Genomic DNA, 17,906 nt, shown 5'->3' on the forward strand with positions numbered 1-17,906 from the left:
TGGTTAACAAAGTTTTTTTTTTTTTCAAAATCAATGTGCAAGAGTTATGATTTGATTTACAAAGTTAACATTTTGTGTCTGGTTGTGTACTTTTTGCCTAGTGCCCTAAGATTTTTTTTTTCAATCTAAAGGACAATGTTGACAGGTTTTTTTTTTTTTTAAATGTGATGTGTTGGGTTCTTCTAGGTTCATTTATTTGTGTCCAGATTTGGTTGTGATGACCTTGGAAGAAATATTTTTCTCCAAAAAGAAGATTCCACAAAAGACAGAGGACAGTGGCACCATGGGACCAGACAATACATCTCAAATATTTCCAAACTCCTTCTTGCTGATGGGCATCCCAGGACTAGCACACCTGCATGTCTGGATTGGGATTCCCTTCTGCTCCGTGTATGTGGTGGCAGTGGTTGGGAATGTGACCATGCTGGCTGTGGTGAGGGCAGAGCGAAGTCTCCATGAGCCTATGTTCCTCTTTCTGTGCATGCTGTCCATCACTGACCTGGTCCTCTCCACATCTACATTGCCTCGCATGCTCTGTCTCTTCTGGCTCAGAGCCCATGACATTATTTTTGATGCTTTCCTGGCCCAAATGTTCTTCATTCACAGCTTTACTGCCATGGAGTCAGGCTTCTTCCTGGCCATGGCCATTGATCGTTATGTGGCCATCTGTGATCCTCTACACCATGCATCAATCCTCACCCATGGTCGCATTGCCAAAATGGGAGCTGCTGTGATCCTCCGGGGAGTGGGCTTCTTTTCTCCACATCCCATCCTGCTCAAGCACCTCCCCTACTTCAGGACTCAAATCATTGCCCACACCCGCTGTGAATTTATGACAGTGGTGAAGCTGGCATGTGTGGACACAGAGCCACCAAGTGCTACAGCCTCAGCATAGCCTCTGTCATTGGTTCTTGTGATGGATTTTTCATTGCTGTCTCTTATGTTCTGATCCTCCATACTGTCTTCCGTCTTCCACCTCGGAAAGCTAGTCGTAAAGCTCCAGGCACATGTGGGTCCCATGTCTGTGTTATCGTTGTTTTCTATTCCACAGCTGTCTTTACCTTCCTGACCCATCGTTTTGGCCACAATGTGGCCCCCCAAATACATATCTTCATTGCCAATATGTACCCTCTGGTACCACCTTTTCTAAACCCCCTTGTCTACGGTGTTGGGACAAGGAAAATTCAAGACAAAGTCCTTAGTTTTCTAAGGATGAAAGTTGCCTGATGGTGTTAAAATTTTTTGCTGGGATGATATCAGAATGTGAAGTGAAGAGGGCAGATAATTAATTCCTTTCCAATAGTTGACATTCAATTTTCTCTGATAGAACTGATATTTTATCAGATTTTAATGAGAAACAATGACCATATATGATAGAAGTCCTGCACTTTTAATTAAATTAATAAGTGTAATATATTTTTTGTGCACCTGAGCCTCATGCTGTTTACTCAGAACTTGATAAATGCAATGGGAATCTTTTGCTGTTCCCTGCTGTTCCAACTCATTATGTAACTGCGGGTAATAGTTTACTTTCAATTAACATATGATCCAAAAAAGGAAGAAACCTATAAAGCCTCAAAAATTTCCATTAAGAATCTACAAAAAATAAATAAATGATTACTGTTAATATTCTATAGAAAAAGAAATATAACTGGTTTAGTATTCTTTGAATACATCAAGTAATCTTGCTTATATTTACAATGATTGACACACAGGACATGTTTTCAAACATTAAGTATGGAATGCTTCAACATTTCAGTATCAAGTCAACACCATATTGCTGATAGAATATTCTCTCTATTATAAGTAACATGGTTGTTTCTCCCTCTCTCTGTAACTCTGACTTTCAAATAAGAGAGGGAGGAGATGTACAATTTGGGACATGCTCAATCGGACTTGCCCCAAATGGTGAAGTTAGAAATGTGCCAGGGGATTCCAATACAATCCCATCAAGATTGTGTGTACCAATGCCATCTCACTAGTCCAAGTAATCAATTTCAATTCACAATTGATCACACTGATAGGTCTAAGAGTCAAAGGGATCATACAAACAAGACTAGTGTCTGCGAATACTAACTGATAGAATAAAAAAAGGGAGAGAACGATCCAACATGGGAAGTGGGATACACAGCAGACTCATAGAATGGCAAATGTCCTAAACAGAACTCTAGCCTCAGAATCAGCCCTTAAGGCAGTCGGATCTGGCTGAAGAGCCCATGAGAGTATTTTGGGCTTGGAAAGCCAAGACACTCTGGTTAAAAAAAAATGACCTAAATGAAAGATCTCTGTGAGTGAGATCCCAGTAGAAAGAATGGGCCATCAAAGAATCAAAGAAGGAGGTACCTTTCTCTGAAGGGAGGAGAGATCTTCCACTTTGATTATGACCTTGTCTAAATAAGATCAGAGTCAGCGAACTCAAGAGGCTTCCATAGCCTTGGAAACTCATGACTAAAGCCTAGGGAGATTTCTGACACCATAAATAAATAAATAAATTTCTAAGAAAAAAAAAAAAAAAGAGTGACATGGCTTGTTATTGGTTTGTTACCTAAACAAACACATGGCCTCTTTAAACCTTAGTCACAGGGTCTCCAGAGGGTAAAAATAACTTCATGCTTCACATTGCAGACTTCAGAATTTGCAGAGTACTCATTCAGGCCCAGTGAGCTTGATTCATAGGAGATGTCTTTAGGTAATACATATATCACTTTTTATTAAAGGAGAAAGTATATGATCATAAATAACTCAGTTTATATCAGATCAGGGTAATTATGCCACTGGAATTGTTCAAAAAGAAATTCTTGAAAAGAAAAGAAATATTTTAGGGTTCAGCATTGTGGCATGGCAAGTTAAGCTGCCACCTGAGAGGCAGGCATCCTATATGGGTACTGGTTCAAGTCCCAGTTGCTCTACTTCTCATCCACGTCACTGCTAATGTGCTTGAGAAAGCAGTGGAAGACACCCAAGTACTTGGGCCCCTGCCAGCCATGTGAGAGAACCAGATGAAGTTCCAGGTTCTTGGCTTTGGCCTGGTCCAGGCCCAGTAATCATGGTCATTTGTGGAGTGAACTGGTAAATGGAAGATTGATCTCTCTCTCTCTCTCTCTCTCTCTCTCAATCTGCCTTTCAAATAAATAAATAAATCTGTAAAAATATATTTTTACTAGAAACATTAAAATGTTTCCTTCTTAAAAAATGTATTTCCTGGGGTCAGTGCTGTGGCACAGCAAGTACAGCCACTGCTTGCGATGCTGGCATGCCATATGGGTGTCAGTTAGAGTCCCAGCTGCTCCACTTCCAATCCACCTCTCTGCTATGTCCTGAGAAAGCAGTAGAAGATGACCCAGGTCCTCGGGCTCCTGCACCCAGGTGGGGGACCCAGAAGAAACTCCTGGTTCCTGGCTTTGTATCAGCTCAACTCTGGCTGTTGTGGCCATTTGGGGAGTGAACCAGCATGTCAAGACCTCTCTCTCTCTCTCTCTCTCTCTCTCTATCTGCCTCTGCCTTTCAAACAAAATAAATTAATCTTAAAAAAATGTGGCTCCTTCCTTAACTCCCTGTTTACCACAAGATGTGAATTACTACAGAGACAGTAAATATGTGCTGCATTCCAGTGATGGCCTCTTTCTGGTGGTTTATGATTTGTACAGTATCACTTCTATCTCCTTTCTTTGTACCCTACTTTCTTTTTTAAAAAAAGCATATTCCTGGATTTTAAAAAATTTATTTATGGCATACAAGTTTTATGTATTTCATATACAGATTCAGGAACATAGTGATACTTCCCATCCTAACCTCCACCCTACCCACCCAGCCATCCTTTTTCCTCCTCTATCTCCTAATCTCATTCTTAATTTTTTAAAGAACTATTTTCAGTTTACTTTATATTAAGACTAACCCTATGATAAGGAAAAAAGTTCAACAAATCGTAAGAAGAACAAAATGCTGTTCCTCCACCATAGAGACAAGGGCTGTAAATAATCATAGGATCTCAAAATGTCAATTTCATTCCTATACATTAACTTTTAGGTACTCTGTTAGTTACCACAGCTCAGGGAAAACATACAGTATCTGTCTTTTGGGGACTGTGTTATTTCACTAAGTATAATGGTTTCCAGCTGCATCCATTTTGTTGCAAAAGACAGGATTTCATTTTCTAACCACTGAGTAATATTCCATAGTGTATATATATACCATAATATCTTTTTTTAAAGATTTTATTTATTTTATTTGAGAGGTAGAGTTACAGACAGTGAGAGGGAGAGACAGAGAGAAAGGTCTCCCTTCCTTTGGTTCACTCCCCAAATGGCCGCAGCGGCTAGAGCTGCACCGATCCGAAGCCAGGAGCCAGAAGCTTCTTTCTGATCTCCCACACAGATGCAGAGGTCCAAGGATTTGGGCCATCCTCTACTGCTCTCCCAGGCCATAGCAGAGAGCTGGATTGGAAGTGGAGCAACCGGGACTAGAACTGGCACGCATATGGGATGCCAGCACTGCAGGCAGAGGTAATTAACCTACTGCGCCATGGTGACAGCCCCACCATAATATTTTTATTCCATAGTGTATATATATATACATACACACACACACACACATATATATACACACACACCATAATATCCCAATTGATGGACATCTGGGTAGATTCCAAATGGCCACAAAGGCCAGGGCTTTGGCAGGCTGAAGCCAGGAACCAGGAGCTTCTTATGGTTATCTCACATGAGTGCAGAGGGCCAAATATTTGGAACATCCTCTTCTGCTTTCCTAGGCACGTTATCAGGGAGTTGGATCAGAAATAGAGCAGCTGAGAGTCAAACCAACACCCATTTGGGATGCCAGGTCACAAGTGACAGCTTTACTTGTAACACCTGCCCCAGCATCTTATATGATTGTTGGCTTGTGCCTTGGCTGTTCCACTTACAATTCAGCTCCCTCCTAATGACCTGGAAAAAGCAGTGGAAGATGTCCCAAGTATATACAAGGAAAGGAGAAAAGCAAAGGAATAAACAGGAATGGAAAGTGCAAAAGGAAAAGTTGAAGGACTAAAGAAAGGGGCTGATAATAGGAATTTATAAGATACATGATACTTCTCAACCAAGTTTGTCTCATGCTCTGACTGCTTGTGTTTTTGGAACATAAATTCTTTGTGGGAAAGCAACAGCTAAGTTTTTATTTTAAACAAATAAGTATGTTTTTAAAATTGTATTTATTTTTAGTTATTTTATTTATTTTAAAGACAGAGAAACAGGCAGGGAGGGTAAAGGGGGGAGAGAGAGAGAGAGAGAGAGAGATTGATTCTATTAACTGGTTCACTCCACAGATGCCTTCTCCAGCTAGGCCTGGGCAAGGCTGAATCCACGAGCCTCAAACTCAATTCTGATCTCCCAGGTGGGTTGCAGAAACTCAAGTACTTAAATCTTCACCTACTGCCTATCAGGGTACACATTAACAGGATGAATGATTGTAAGTAGAACAAAAACACAAGCCCAGGTACTCCAATATGGGGTGGCAGGTGTCCCAAGCAATAGATTAACCACTGTGCCAAACACCCAGCAAGAAATGTGTTGTTTACATCTGATATATTATTTGTTATATTATTGCTGAGAGTCAAACTTAATTATACAAATCTGAGTAACTCGCCTGCGTATTTCCTTGGTCTTCACACCATACACAATAGGGTTTAGGGCAGGGGGAACAAGTAGATAAATGGTAGACAAAAGAATGTGCACATAGGGGCACACATGACCAAAACGGTGACTGAAGAAGGAAAAGAAGGCAAGGATATAAAATTCCAGGAAGACAACAATATGAGCTGTACAAGTATTGAATGCTTTGAGTCTTGCTTCCTTCTGGGGAAGACGGTAAACAGCTTGAAAAATCAGAATGTAGGAGATGAAGACAAAGATCATGTCAAAACCTAAAATTGCAAAAGCCACAAAGAGCCCATAGGACTTATTAATATGTACATCTTCTGCAGCCAGCTTGACTACAGCCATGTGTTCACAATAAGAGTGGACAATAACCACAGAGTGGAAATGTTTCAGTCTTTTGAGTAGAATGGGTAAAATCCCAACAAGCACCATTGCTCGGATTGCTACCATCAGTACCACCCAGACTAGAAAGAAAGGTGTGAGGATAGAGGTATGCCTTAAAGGATCACAGATGGCAACATAGCGGTCATAGGCCATGGCTAACAGAATTCCAGACTCCATGCCCTGCAAAGCATGGATGAAGAAAAGCTGGGTGAGGCAAACATCAAAAGCCATGGAGAAAGAGTCAAACCAGAAGATGGCTAGCATCTTAGGAGCAATGGCTACACAGAGCCCTAGGTCAGTGGCTGCCAGCACTGCCAGGAAGATGTACATGGGCTGGTGTAGATTTCTCTCTGTCGGGATAATGATAAGCAAGTAGATGTTCCCCAGGAGTGCCACAACGCAAATGCCAAAAAAGGGAAACCCAATCCAAAATTGCACATGTTCTAGTCCAGGAATCCCAACCAGGACCACTGTACTTGGGTTCAGATATGACACGTTGGTAGATCCCAGAAGGCTGCTGTATCCTTTACTCACCATTGTGTGTGATAGCTCTTCAGAGAAAAATGATGGATTTAAAGGAAGAAGGGCACTATTATTCTACTTCTCATAAAACACAAGAAAAGGTAAGGGGGATGGAAATATGACCAAGTGGCATTAATTGTCTGGACATTAATAGAGATCGGTATAAGAATAGAACTTTTGGATATTCCACATTTGCAGGCACATACTATGATCCAGTGTTCATCACCTAGAAATCGTGGAAATAGAAGGAAACTGATCTAACAGCATTGTTTCTTCTTGTCTTCAATGTATTCTCAGATGGTGTCACAGAGGGCCATCTTAACTTTTCTGTCCATATCCATCTCCAAATTCCAGATATATTTCAGATTAGGTGACTTACTCTGTAACACTTAAAGCTGTAGTATGGATCCTCAGCATTATAGCTCTGTCAAATTAGCCCAAAGCTCAGTAACTTCAGATAGCAACAGCCTCTCTCAGTCTTCCCGTTTACTGTGGTTTAGGCAGTAAACTACTTCCTTCACATCTTAATGATTGACTTTCATAGCAGAGAATGAGGAGATTTGAACTTTTAACAAATATCAGTTGAATTAGCTATGTGCAGGCCAATTATCCAGGTTTGTGGAGATGATATGTAGGAGGTATTCTTTCATCAGTAGTGGTTGAGAAGTTTTGACTTAAAAAAATTAATTCTTGCCCATGACTCTTCAAAGTGGATGGATTAGCAGGATTGGGTATAAAGCAATGTAAGCACTCACAAATCTTAGAGGGGACAGAAAGTTGAGAGAAAATATAACAGGTATATAAATTAGGGTCCAAAAATTAGGATGGGATTCAGGCCACAAAAACCTAATCTGTTGGATAACCTCTATAGCTTAAATGACAACACTCTGGTATTTATAATGGAGTTCAACGTAAGCTTGTATTACACACCTCTTTTCACTTCTTGTCACAGATAACAGGGAAAATAATTTCTGACACCTTTGAATACATTGTCCCACTTCACAACTACCTCAAATTTCTGAATTTTTTAAATACATTTCCTAGTTTTCCCCTGGCATACTATGGAGGTTTAAAGCAACTTTATATGTTTTATCATTTTTTATTTTCCATTAATCATGCAACAGTCTTAAAATCATATTAAAGTGTTTTGCATCTTCAATCTGATTGTGCCAAAGCCAAATACATTGACTAAATGGGGAGTATCACTCTGAATAGAGTTTTATGTATTTTTCTTTGAAAGGAGGAACCTGACGGGTTACTTCTATAAAACCAGAAGAGTAATTGAAATGGTTTATATGGAATAGGAAAATATATGTGTGGTCTATATAGAAAGTCCACAAAGTATTAAAATATGTAATGCTTTAGTAATTGCTGGACAGTAGATTTTCTTACATGAATTTCTATAGCCACACACATCTGTAGGCTCAGGCCAAAATAATAAACAAATAAAGATTAAAACAACTAGAAAGTTTGTAAACCTAAATTCCTTTTGATGACAATATGGAATGAAGTGAAGCCAAGGAAATGATGGATGTCCTAAAATGACTGCTGATAAATTTAAAAGATTCTTGTGAAGGTGGCACAAGCTTTTAAGCACGGAGCCTAAAGAAACTGCAAAACACTGTCTGTACTTCTAGATAATGAAGTGCTTTCAAGTTTTCAGATGATCTAATCATAAAATTAAAATTGTTAGCCCCAGCCCTTCCATTATAAGTAATAAGGTATTAATTATATTGACTTCATTCCATATAGTGTGGTCTGTAAAATCGTGGGATAAGAATTAAGAAATATAAAATATCAGCCAGCGCCGCGGCTCAATAGGCTAATCCTCCACCTGCGGCACTGGCACACCAGGTTCTAGTCCTGGTCAGGGGCCAGATTCTGTCCTGGTTGCCCCTCTTCCAGTCCAGCTCTCTGCTATGGCCCGGGAGTGTAGTGGAGGATGGCCCAGGTCCTTGGGCCCTGCACCCGCCTGGGAGACCGGGAGAAGCACCTGGCTCCTGGCTTTGGATCAGCGCGATGTGCTGGCCACAGCACGCTGGCCGCGGCGGCCATTGGAGGGCGAACCAATGGCAAAAAGGAAGACCTTTCTCTCTCTCTCTCTCACTGTCCACTCTGCCCGTCCAAAAAATTAAAAAAGAAATATAAAATATCATATAATGCAGGCTCTCCTATTTGCCTCATTATGAGCAATGTGATAATATCACTTAGCTCAGTGAATTATTGAGAAATATAAATAAGATTATATATGAAATTCTTGGCACAAGGTATGGAAAAGAGTAAGCACTCAAAGTTGGATAGCTAATGCATGTCTGAGCCTGTGGAGAACTGTGAAGACAGACACACATACTGCCTTCTTGAGGAAATGTAAAACATAATGAAGAATGAGGAAACTGATCAAACACTTCATCAGTACACAGATCTTCTGGAGCTCATGAGATCTGGAAGCCTAGATATTTCTGTAGTTAGAACAAATGGTCATTCTTAACAATAGCAAAATTATGTCTCCATGCTGTGCAGACCTTAATAGAGTCAGTAAGTTCTGTTAATTTGAGTAATTCGGCAACTTCTGAGAAATAATCCTCATTTATGTAGATGGACAGGGAAAGCTTGAACAGGAACACTATTTTTTTAAAAGAGGTTATATTAACAATTTATTTAAAATTGCTAGGGCAGGCATTTTGTGCAACTTAGTTTTCTATGATAATCAGAACAGAAAATGTTCATTCCTGATCTCTGAATGGAAGAGAGGAATAGAATAGGAGGGTTTCTTAAATAGTGATATTGAAAAGTATAAGAAACAAGAAACAAAAAAACAAATTATTAATGTGCTTGATACAGGGCAGATTGGATTTAGAGGGCTGAGGTATGAGCTATAGTTACTGTGGTAGTAAGACCAGAGTTCTGAACCCATAATAGGGTGATCCTATTTTTTACCTTTTTGCCTAATCGTTCACATCATTCAGTTCATCTGGCTCAAACTAACTCTCCCCCGCCACAAACTACAGACTAGCTCTTCTTTTAAAATTTTAATAAACCAAAAAATACTAGATTTCCTTTTAGTAATTACTGCAAAGTGTTTGTTAAGAATTTTCCCCATAAAATTGAAAAATAGTACTTAATTACCTCTCTTCTATATCTAAACGGCATGATTCTAATGAATTGCTGATATTACCGAACAAAAACAAAATGAAACATTTGGGAATGGAGAAAAAAGATAGCCATGAATAAAGAAAGATTATTACTGAGAGAATCAGGATTAAGGTATCTGACCTGCTATTCCTTTCACTTCTTCCTATAATATGTATAATTAATTGTAAGCCCTGATCATATTCATGTTTCCAAACACGGAGAAGAAACTCACCCATCTATACAGGTAGCCAGCTGACATGCAAGGGCAATGGATGGAATGGCTCTTTGATGCCCGATTTTGGATTTGGAATGGTATTAATAGCCAAGTTTCTCTCATCATCAGCCATTAGCAGTTTCTTTTCCTAGCCATTCTTGGGATCTAAACTAATCCCAGAGCAATGCTGTAGACCTGGTCCCTGGAGAAGTCAATATACTTCTGAGACTCATTCATGCTTTGTAGGAGGAAGATGCTCATTGCTTGAAGGCACATATCCAGAAAGCCTGCAGTTGTTATTCCTGAGAAAATATTTCCAAGGACAGAGAACCAGGAAATGGCAAATCAAATCATGATAAATCTGAAATCATTTAGAGAATGGAAAAGAAAATCTGATTAATAGAGAATTTGCAAATCAGAAAGACAAAAATGGTCATTTGGTCACACTACATTGTACCCCTTACCAACCATATTTATCAAATGTTGTAGCGGTTCTTTGTGCTACTATGCTATCAGAGTAACTTACAGGCTATCTCAATATGATGTGTTTCATAGAATCTTGGAGAATATTTCGAATATTATATTGTTAACAAAGTTATCATAATATACTTATTTGCCAGCAGGTGCCTTTAAATATATCCAATGTTGGATTAGTTGCCTTTTATTCTTTACTACAGGATGCAGGACTTAGTGTATTGGTTCTTAAAATACATTATACAATGTGAAATTCATTACATTTAGTGGTTTAATTAGACATGAACTAATCCCCTAACTCCAACTATCAAGTGATCACTCTTTTTAAAATGTATTTATATATATGAAAGGAGAGAGGAAGAAAGAGAAAGCAATCTCCCATCCTCTAGTTCACTCTCCAAGTGTTTGCAATGTTGTGATTGAGCTAGGCTGAAGCAAAGACCTGTCCAACGACATTCTTCTCAGATTAGAAAAAAACAATGCTGAAATTCATATGAACATGCAAGAGACCCCAAATACCTAAGGAATCTAATAAAAAAAAATCTGGAGATATCTCAATACCAGATTTCAAGACATAATAGAGGGCAGTTTCAATCAAAAGAGTCTGGTACTGGCACAAAAACAGATGGAAAGACCAGTGAGACAAAATAGAAACTCCAGAAGTCCACTCATTTACAACCAACATATCTTTGACAAAGGAGCTGAAATCAATCCCTGGAGAAAGGGCAGCCTCTTCAACAAATTGTGCTAGGAAAACTGGATCTCCACATGCGGAACTATGAAGCAAGACCTCTATCTTACACCTTACACAAAAATAATCACTCAAAATGGATAAAAGACATAAAACTATGACCCAATACCATCAAATTACCAGAGAACATCCAGAAACCCCTGCAAGACATTGACATAGCTAAAGACTTCTTCGAAAAGACCCCAGAAACACTCAGCAAAGTGAAGAGGTAACTGACAGAAAGGCAGAAAATATTTGCAAACTATGCAACTGATAAAGCATTAATATCCAGAATATATGAAGACATCAAGAAACTCAACAACAACAAAACAAACAATCCAGTTAAGAAATGCACATAAAACTTGAACAAACATTTCTCAAGGGGAAATCCAAATAGCCAACAGACACATGAAAAAATATTCAAGATCACTAGCCATCAGGAAAATGTAACACAAAACCACAATGAAGTTTACCTCACCCCACTTAGAATGGCTTTCGTACAAATTAACAAACAACAAATGCTGGCAAGGATGCAGGGAGAAAAGGTACCCTAATCCAGTGTTAGGGGGAGTGTAATCTGGTACAGTCACTATGGGAGACAGTATGGAGATACCTCAGAAACCTGAATATAGGCCTACCATATGACCCAGCCATCCCACTCCTGGGAATTTACCCCAAAGAATTGAAATAAAACCAGCACTGCGGCTCACTAGGCTAATCCTCTGCCTGCAGTGCTGGTACTCCGGTTTCTAGTCCCAGTTGGGGCATCGGTTCTGTCCCGATTGCTCCTCTTCCAGGCCAGCTCTCTGCTGTGGACTGGGAAGGCAATGGAGGATGGCCCAAGTCCTTGGGCCCTGTACCCACATGGGACACCAGGAGAAGCACCTGGCTCCTCGCTTTGGATCAGCGCAGCGCGCAGGCAGTAGCAGCCATTTGTGGGGTTTGCCAAAGGAAGGAAGACCTTCTTCTCTGTCTCTCTCACTGTCTAACTCTGCCTGTCAAAAAAAGAAAGAAAGAAAGAAAGAAAGAAAGAAAGAAAGAAAGAAAGAAAGAAAGAAATGAAATCAGTATATGAAAGAGCCATCTGTACTCCATGTATATTACAGATTAATTCATGATATCTAAGATATGGAAGCAACCCAGATATCCATCAATTGAAGACTGGATAAAGAAATTATGGTATAGGTACACCATGGAATGCTACACAGTGGTGAAAAAAAAATGAAATCCTGTCATTTGCAAAGAAATGGATGTAACTTGAAACCATTATACTTAGTGAAATAAGCCAGTCCCCAAAAGACAAATACCATATGGTCTCCCTGATCTGTGGTAACTAATAGGTACCTAAAAGTAATCTATGGAAGTGAAATTGACACTTTGCCATGTGATAACTTTGAATAGCCTCTGTCTTAATTGTTGAGGAATACTTTTTAATTTTTATGCTATTTGTTGAGTTCTTTACTTATAAACCATATATGTATAAAGTTAGTAAAAAATAAAAATGGGAATGGGAGAGGGAAGAGGATGAAAGGTGTGAGTGTGGGTGGGAGATAAGGCAGGATGAGAAGAATCACCATGTTCCTTAATTTGTATATACGAAATGCATGAAGTTTATATACCTTATATAAAAAGTTTCTAGGTACAAAAATAATATTTTGTTTTCTAACACAAAACATACCAAAATCTGTGGCATTCTTTAAAAATAGGTGGAAAAAAACACCTCAAAGATTTGCGTTATAGTTAGTTTCACAGAATTTTTTAATATCAGCCATCTTTAGGAACCCTAATAATCATATTGAATACACTTTTGAATAAATGAGAATACCCTAGTGTTTGATTTGGGAGACTTAGATTATTAAACATATTAGGAAAATAAGGAAAATAATAACCACAGAGAATATAATTTATATATGATTCTTTGATGGAAATTATTGTTTACTAGATTAGGAGTAGTAAGCACGTGGAATCTGCACTTAGAGACAGAAGTATTGATCAAAAGTTTAACAATAATTGGGAAGTTCTTAATACTGCAAACATTCTTTTTCATTTTTTTTTCTTTTCTTTTTCATTTTACAGACGGAGTTAGATAGTGAGAGAGAGAGACAGAAAGAAAGGTCATCCTTCCATTGGTTCACTCCCCAAATGGCCGCTACAGCGGGCACGCTGCGCCAATCTGAAGCCAGGAGCCAGGTGCTTCCTCCTGGTCTCCCATGCGGGTGCAGGGCCCAAGCACTTGGACCATCCTCCACTGCCCTCCCAGGCCAGAGCAGAGAGCTGGACTGGAAGAGGAGCAACCGGGACTAGAACTAGATTTTCCACATTGCTTTGCTAGGATACGAGGAGAATGTGTTACTTTAAGGATTTTTTATCAGCCTGGCAATTGCAGGCAGAATTCAAAGAACCAGCTTCAGGCAAAATACTCTGGAGGTTCTGAAACTAAAGCAGACTTGTAAACAGAGAATATTCTCTACTGCAACTACTTCTTAATGAGATTAGCAGCTGGTAATAGAAATACAATGCTTCTAATTTGCAAGAAACTCACCAAGGGAGAACTTAACATATGGATAGCCTTTATTGTTGTGTTTTCACAGATTTACCAGTGTGGATGCCCATTTGACTACTTTAATGACAAAGATAAGAAAGAAGGCAGGAGTATGTTTCCTTGTAGTCAGAATCACCATGCTTAACTTTAACTGCACTACATTCATCAATCACACTACCTTCATCTTAATGGGTGTACCTGATCTAGTACACCTGTTCATTGGGATATCCATCCCTTTCTGCTCAATATATATTTTGTACCCAAGAAAACAGTCATCCTTTTCATCATCAAAACTCTGTACAAGGGGCCAGTGCTGGCATAATGGATAAAGCCACCACCTGTGACTCTAGCTTCTCATTTGGGCATCTGGCTGCTGCACTTCTGACCTGCTGATGGCCAAATGTTTGAGCCATTGCCACCAGTGTGGGAGACCCTGTTGAAGCTCCTGGTTCCTGACTTTGGCCTGGCCCAACCCTGGCAGCCATCTGGGGAGTAAGCCAGTGGATGGAAGTTCTCTCTATCTCTCTCTGTCTCTCCCTCTTTGTAACCATGGCCCTTAAATAAATACATAAATTTAAAAGAAGAAAGAAAGAAACTCCAGTAACCTAGTACCATATGCATATCCACCAGCCCCCAAAGATTTTTCCTGCCCTCTTTATTCATATATTTATTTTGTGGTAGAACAACATACACTCTACCTTCTTAGCAAATTTTAAGAGTTTAATACAGTACAGTTAGCTTTATACACTCTGTTATATAATAGATCTCCAAAACTTGCTTATTTTACATCACTCACCCATTTCGCCTCAACTCCTCACCTGAACCACCACTGTACATTCTAGTTCTGTGTGTTTGGCTGTTTTAGATTCTGTATGTTAAGTGAGATTATATAAGGGTATTTCATGAAGTTCACAGAAAAAAAAAAAATTAAACGATACGTTCATTTTGAGGCTGGCGCCGTGGCTCACTAGGTTAATCCTCCACCTGCAGCGCCAGCATCCCATATGGAAGCCGGGTTCTAGTCCTAGTCCGGTTGCTCCTCTTCCAGTCCAGCTCTCTGCTGTGGCCCAAGAAGGTAGTGGGGGATGGCTCAAGTGCTTGGGCGCCTGCACCCACATGGAGGCCAGGAAGAAGCACCTGGCTCCTGGCTTCAGGTCGGCGTAGCTTCGGCCATATCGGCCATATCAGCCATTTGGGGGGTGAACTAATGGAAGGAAGACCTTTCTCTCTGTCTCTCTCTCTCTCACTGCTTAACTCTATCTGCCAAATTAAAATATTTTTATATATATAAGATATATTCATTTTGTTTGTAACTTTCTGAAATCCATGCATAGATTTTTTCATAATGTATATTTTTCCACGAACTGTTTGAAGATGTCTCATACATTATTCTACTTTCTATGGCTGGCTTAAGGCACCTAGCAGGATTGTCCTCTAGGTGTATATGGGTTGTCACAAATGGCAGGATTTCCTTCTTTTCAAAGGCTGAACAAGATTTCATTTTCTGTATATGCCACAGTTTCTTGTTCCGGTTGTCTATCAGTGAATATGTGATGGATGTTTAGATTATTTCCATATCTTTGTTATTATTAATAATGATTCAATGAACACAAAAATATGGATACTTCTTGGAAATCTTGATTTCAAATATTCTGCATTACTATATCAAACAATAAGGGTTATTTTGAGGAGCATTCATTGAAAACAGCTGTATTTCATAACAGCTGTATCATTTTATATTCCCTCACAACAATGTGTTCTCTTTTCTTCAGTGTACTTGCTCACATTTATTTTTTTAATAATAGCTATCCAAATAGTTGTGAAGTGGTATCTCATTATGGCTTGAATTTGCACTTACCTCATGGTTAGTATCATTGAGTAGCTTTTCATATACCTATTCACCAATTATGTCTATGTTAGAGAAATACCCATTTCATAACCTTGCCCATTTTTTATGAGTTCTTAATAAAATTTGATTATTGTGTGTGTGTGTGTGTGTGTTATACTGGGCAATTAGTGTGCTTAAATTCAGAGCACAGTTGTATCTCTCCTATTTTGGTGATTCTAGGGCGTGCTTTGAGTCTGCCCTATATTTGTGTAACTCAGTTTGGTATTTTGAGCTCTCAATGCTCTTGCAGTGCTTTGTTGGTTCTGTCCTATGCATGCTCAGCTTAAGAGTAAGTTCCTGGGGCTGGATCTATGGCACAGTGGGTTAAAGCCCAGCCCTGTAGCACCAACATTCTGTATGGGCACTGGTTCGAGTCCCGGCTGCTCCACTTCCAATCCAATTCTCTGCTGTGGCCTGGGAAGCCAGTGGAAGATGGCCCAAGTACTTGGGCCCCTGCACCCTCGTGGGAGACCTGGAAGAAGCTCCTGGCTCCAGATCAGTGAAGCTCTGGCCGTTGTGGCCATCTGCGGAGTGAATCAGTGGATACAAGACCTCTCTCTGCCTCGCTCTCTGCTTCTTTGTAACTCTGCCATTCAAATAAATAAATACATCTTTTTTAAAAAAAGCGTAAGCTCCTGGCTTGTGCCAGTTCACTCAGAAAATTAAGGAACCCACTCATCCTATATTCTTCTCCTATCATCTAATTAGCTGGGACTGCTTCTCTCATCACCATAACCAGAAAATCAAGCTTTCTGTGGGAAATGCATAGCAGAGTATCAGCACTTCCATGTCTCAGTGCTGTCCTCAGGAAAGATGTCTCAGAAGAGAAAGGAGGAAGGAAGGGAAGAAAGAAGGGGTGCAGGAGGACAGGAAGGAGGCAGGAAAGGCAGTAAGCCAGAAAGGAAGGAAGTGGTGTATGAGGGGAGAGAATGAAAGAGAGAGAGAATAAAGGAGAAAAAGAGAAACACCACATCTCATATACATGTGAGTATACACAAATACAATCATAATCTTAAAATAGGATTCTTTTCATCTGGTTTATTTCAGTAAGTGCAATTAACTTGAGATTCATCCACATTGTGGTGTGCTATTCCATCAGTTTATACCTTTATAATACTGAATAATATGAAGATACATAAAAATTCATAGAAAATGGAACTAAAAGATACATTTATTTTAATACAAAAATATTTTGAAATACATAGTTTTTTGTTGTATATTTTGTCACAAATTTTTGAAGATCCTTCATACTATGTAGCAATGCCTGTATTTGTCTATCAAATAATCAATGACAGATATTTAGTTTGGTCTTGGATATTATGAATAAAGCAGCTGTAAACACACATGTATGAGACTTTGTGTGTACATAGGCCTTCGTTTCTTGTGGATAAATAAACCTAAGAATAAAACAGCTTATCATGAAGAAATAGAAAGTTAGGAAAGCAACATTCTCCTCTTCAAAACAGCTGCAGTGTTTCCACTTCCAGGAGCAATGTCAGAGCATCAGAAGCTCCACATCTTCAACACCTGCTTTGTGAATTTCCATGTTACAATACTATGTGTTCAATGGGGTGTGAATTCAAAGTTCTTAATTACTAATATAATTGAGCAGTTTTAGGTTTTTATATAATCCACGTTTATACATTTTTTGGTGAAGAGTTCATTATATTCATTGGCTGACTTCTATTGAATGGTTGCTTTTCATCAATTTTTAAAACTCAATTATAATCAGTACAAGTCCATCATCATATTTTTTGTGATATTTATTTAAAGGGAGAGAGAGAGGGAAAGATAAAATGCTAGCGTCCATCTGCAGATTCTGTCTCCAGATTTCACAGTGGCAGGAGGTAACATGTGTCAAAACTAGGAAACACAAACTCAATCTAGGTCTCCCAAGTGGGAGGCAGGAACAAAATTGTTTGAGGTGTCACTGCTCCTCCCAAGGGAAGTTGGAATCAGAAACTGGAACCAGGGATCAAACCCAAGTTCTCTCTTAAGTGCTAGGTCAAACAGCCACTCCTTTATTAACAGATATCTATGTTATTTTATTTGGTTATGTTTCTTTCAGTCTGAGATCACATTTTCATTATCTCAATAGTAATTCAGAAGAGAAGCTTCTCATCAATTTTTATGAACTCCAGTCCATTATTTAAAAAAAAAATCCAGTTATTGATATTCCATTACAGTTTCTCTTAGAACTTTTATAACTTTAGATTGTACAATTGGATATTGGTCCATTCTTAACTCATTTTTATAGGTTGTAAAGTATATAGCCAGCGCCGCGGCTCACCAGGCTAATCCTCCGACTTGCGGCACCAGCACACCGAGTTCTAGTCCCGGTCGGGGTGCTGGATTCTGTCACGGTTGCCCCT

General features: G+C 39.2%; 2 protein-coding genes across 2 annotated transcripts; one reads left to right on the forward strand and one right to left on the reverse strand.

Annotated features, from left to right (window-relative positions):
- Nucleotides 1-283: 283 nt before the first annotated feature.
- OLFR605 (olfactory receptor 605) lies at nt 284-895 on the forward strand. The gene is given in 1 exon segment (NM_001171444.1): nt 284-895. A coding segment is annotated over 1 exon segment (612 nt).
- Nucleotides 896-5,591: 4,696 nt separating this feature from the next.
- LOC100350380 (olfactory receptor 52A1-like) lies at nt 5,592-6,569 on the reverse strand. Its single transcript, XM_089305685.1, has one exon. The coding sequence runs from the start codon at nt 6,567-6,569 to the stop codon at nt 5,592-5,594; it is 978 nt and encodes a 325-aa protein (XP_089161811.1).
- Nucleotides 6,570-17,906: the final 11,337 nt, after the last annotated feature.

The sequence above is a fragment of the Oryctolagus cuniculus genome, chromosome 1 (genome assembly GCF_051225735.1).
Source record: "Oryctolagus cuniculus isolate XC-2025 breed Fujian yellow rabbit chromosome 1, ASM5122573v1, whole genome shotgun sequence".
Lineage (NCBI taxonomy): Eukaryota > Metazoa > Chordata > Mammalia > Lagomorpha > Leporidae > Oryctolagus > Oryctolagus cuniculus.

Coding starts and splice junctions, on each gene's coding strand:
- LOC100350380 (XM_089305685.1), bottom strand. CDS start 6,569: ATGGTGAGTAAAGGATACAGCAGCCTTCTGGGATCTACCAACGTGTCA.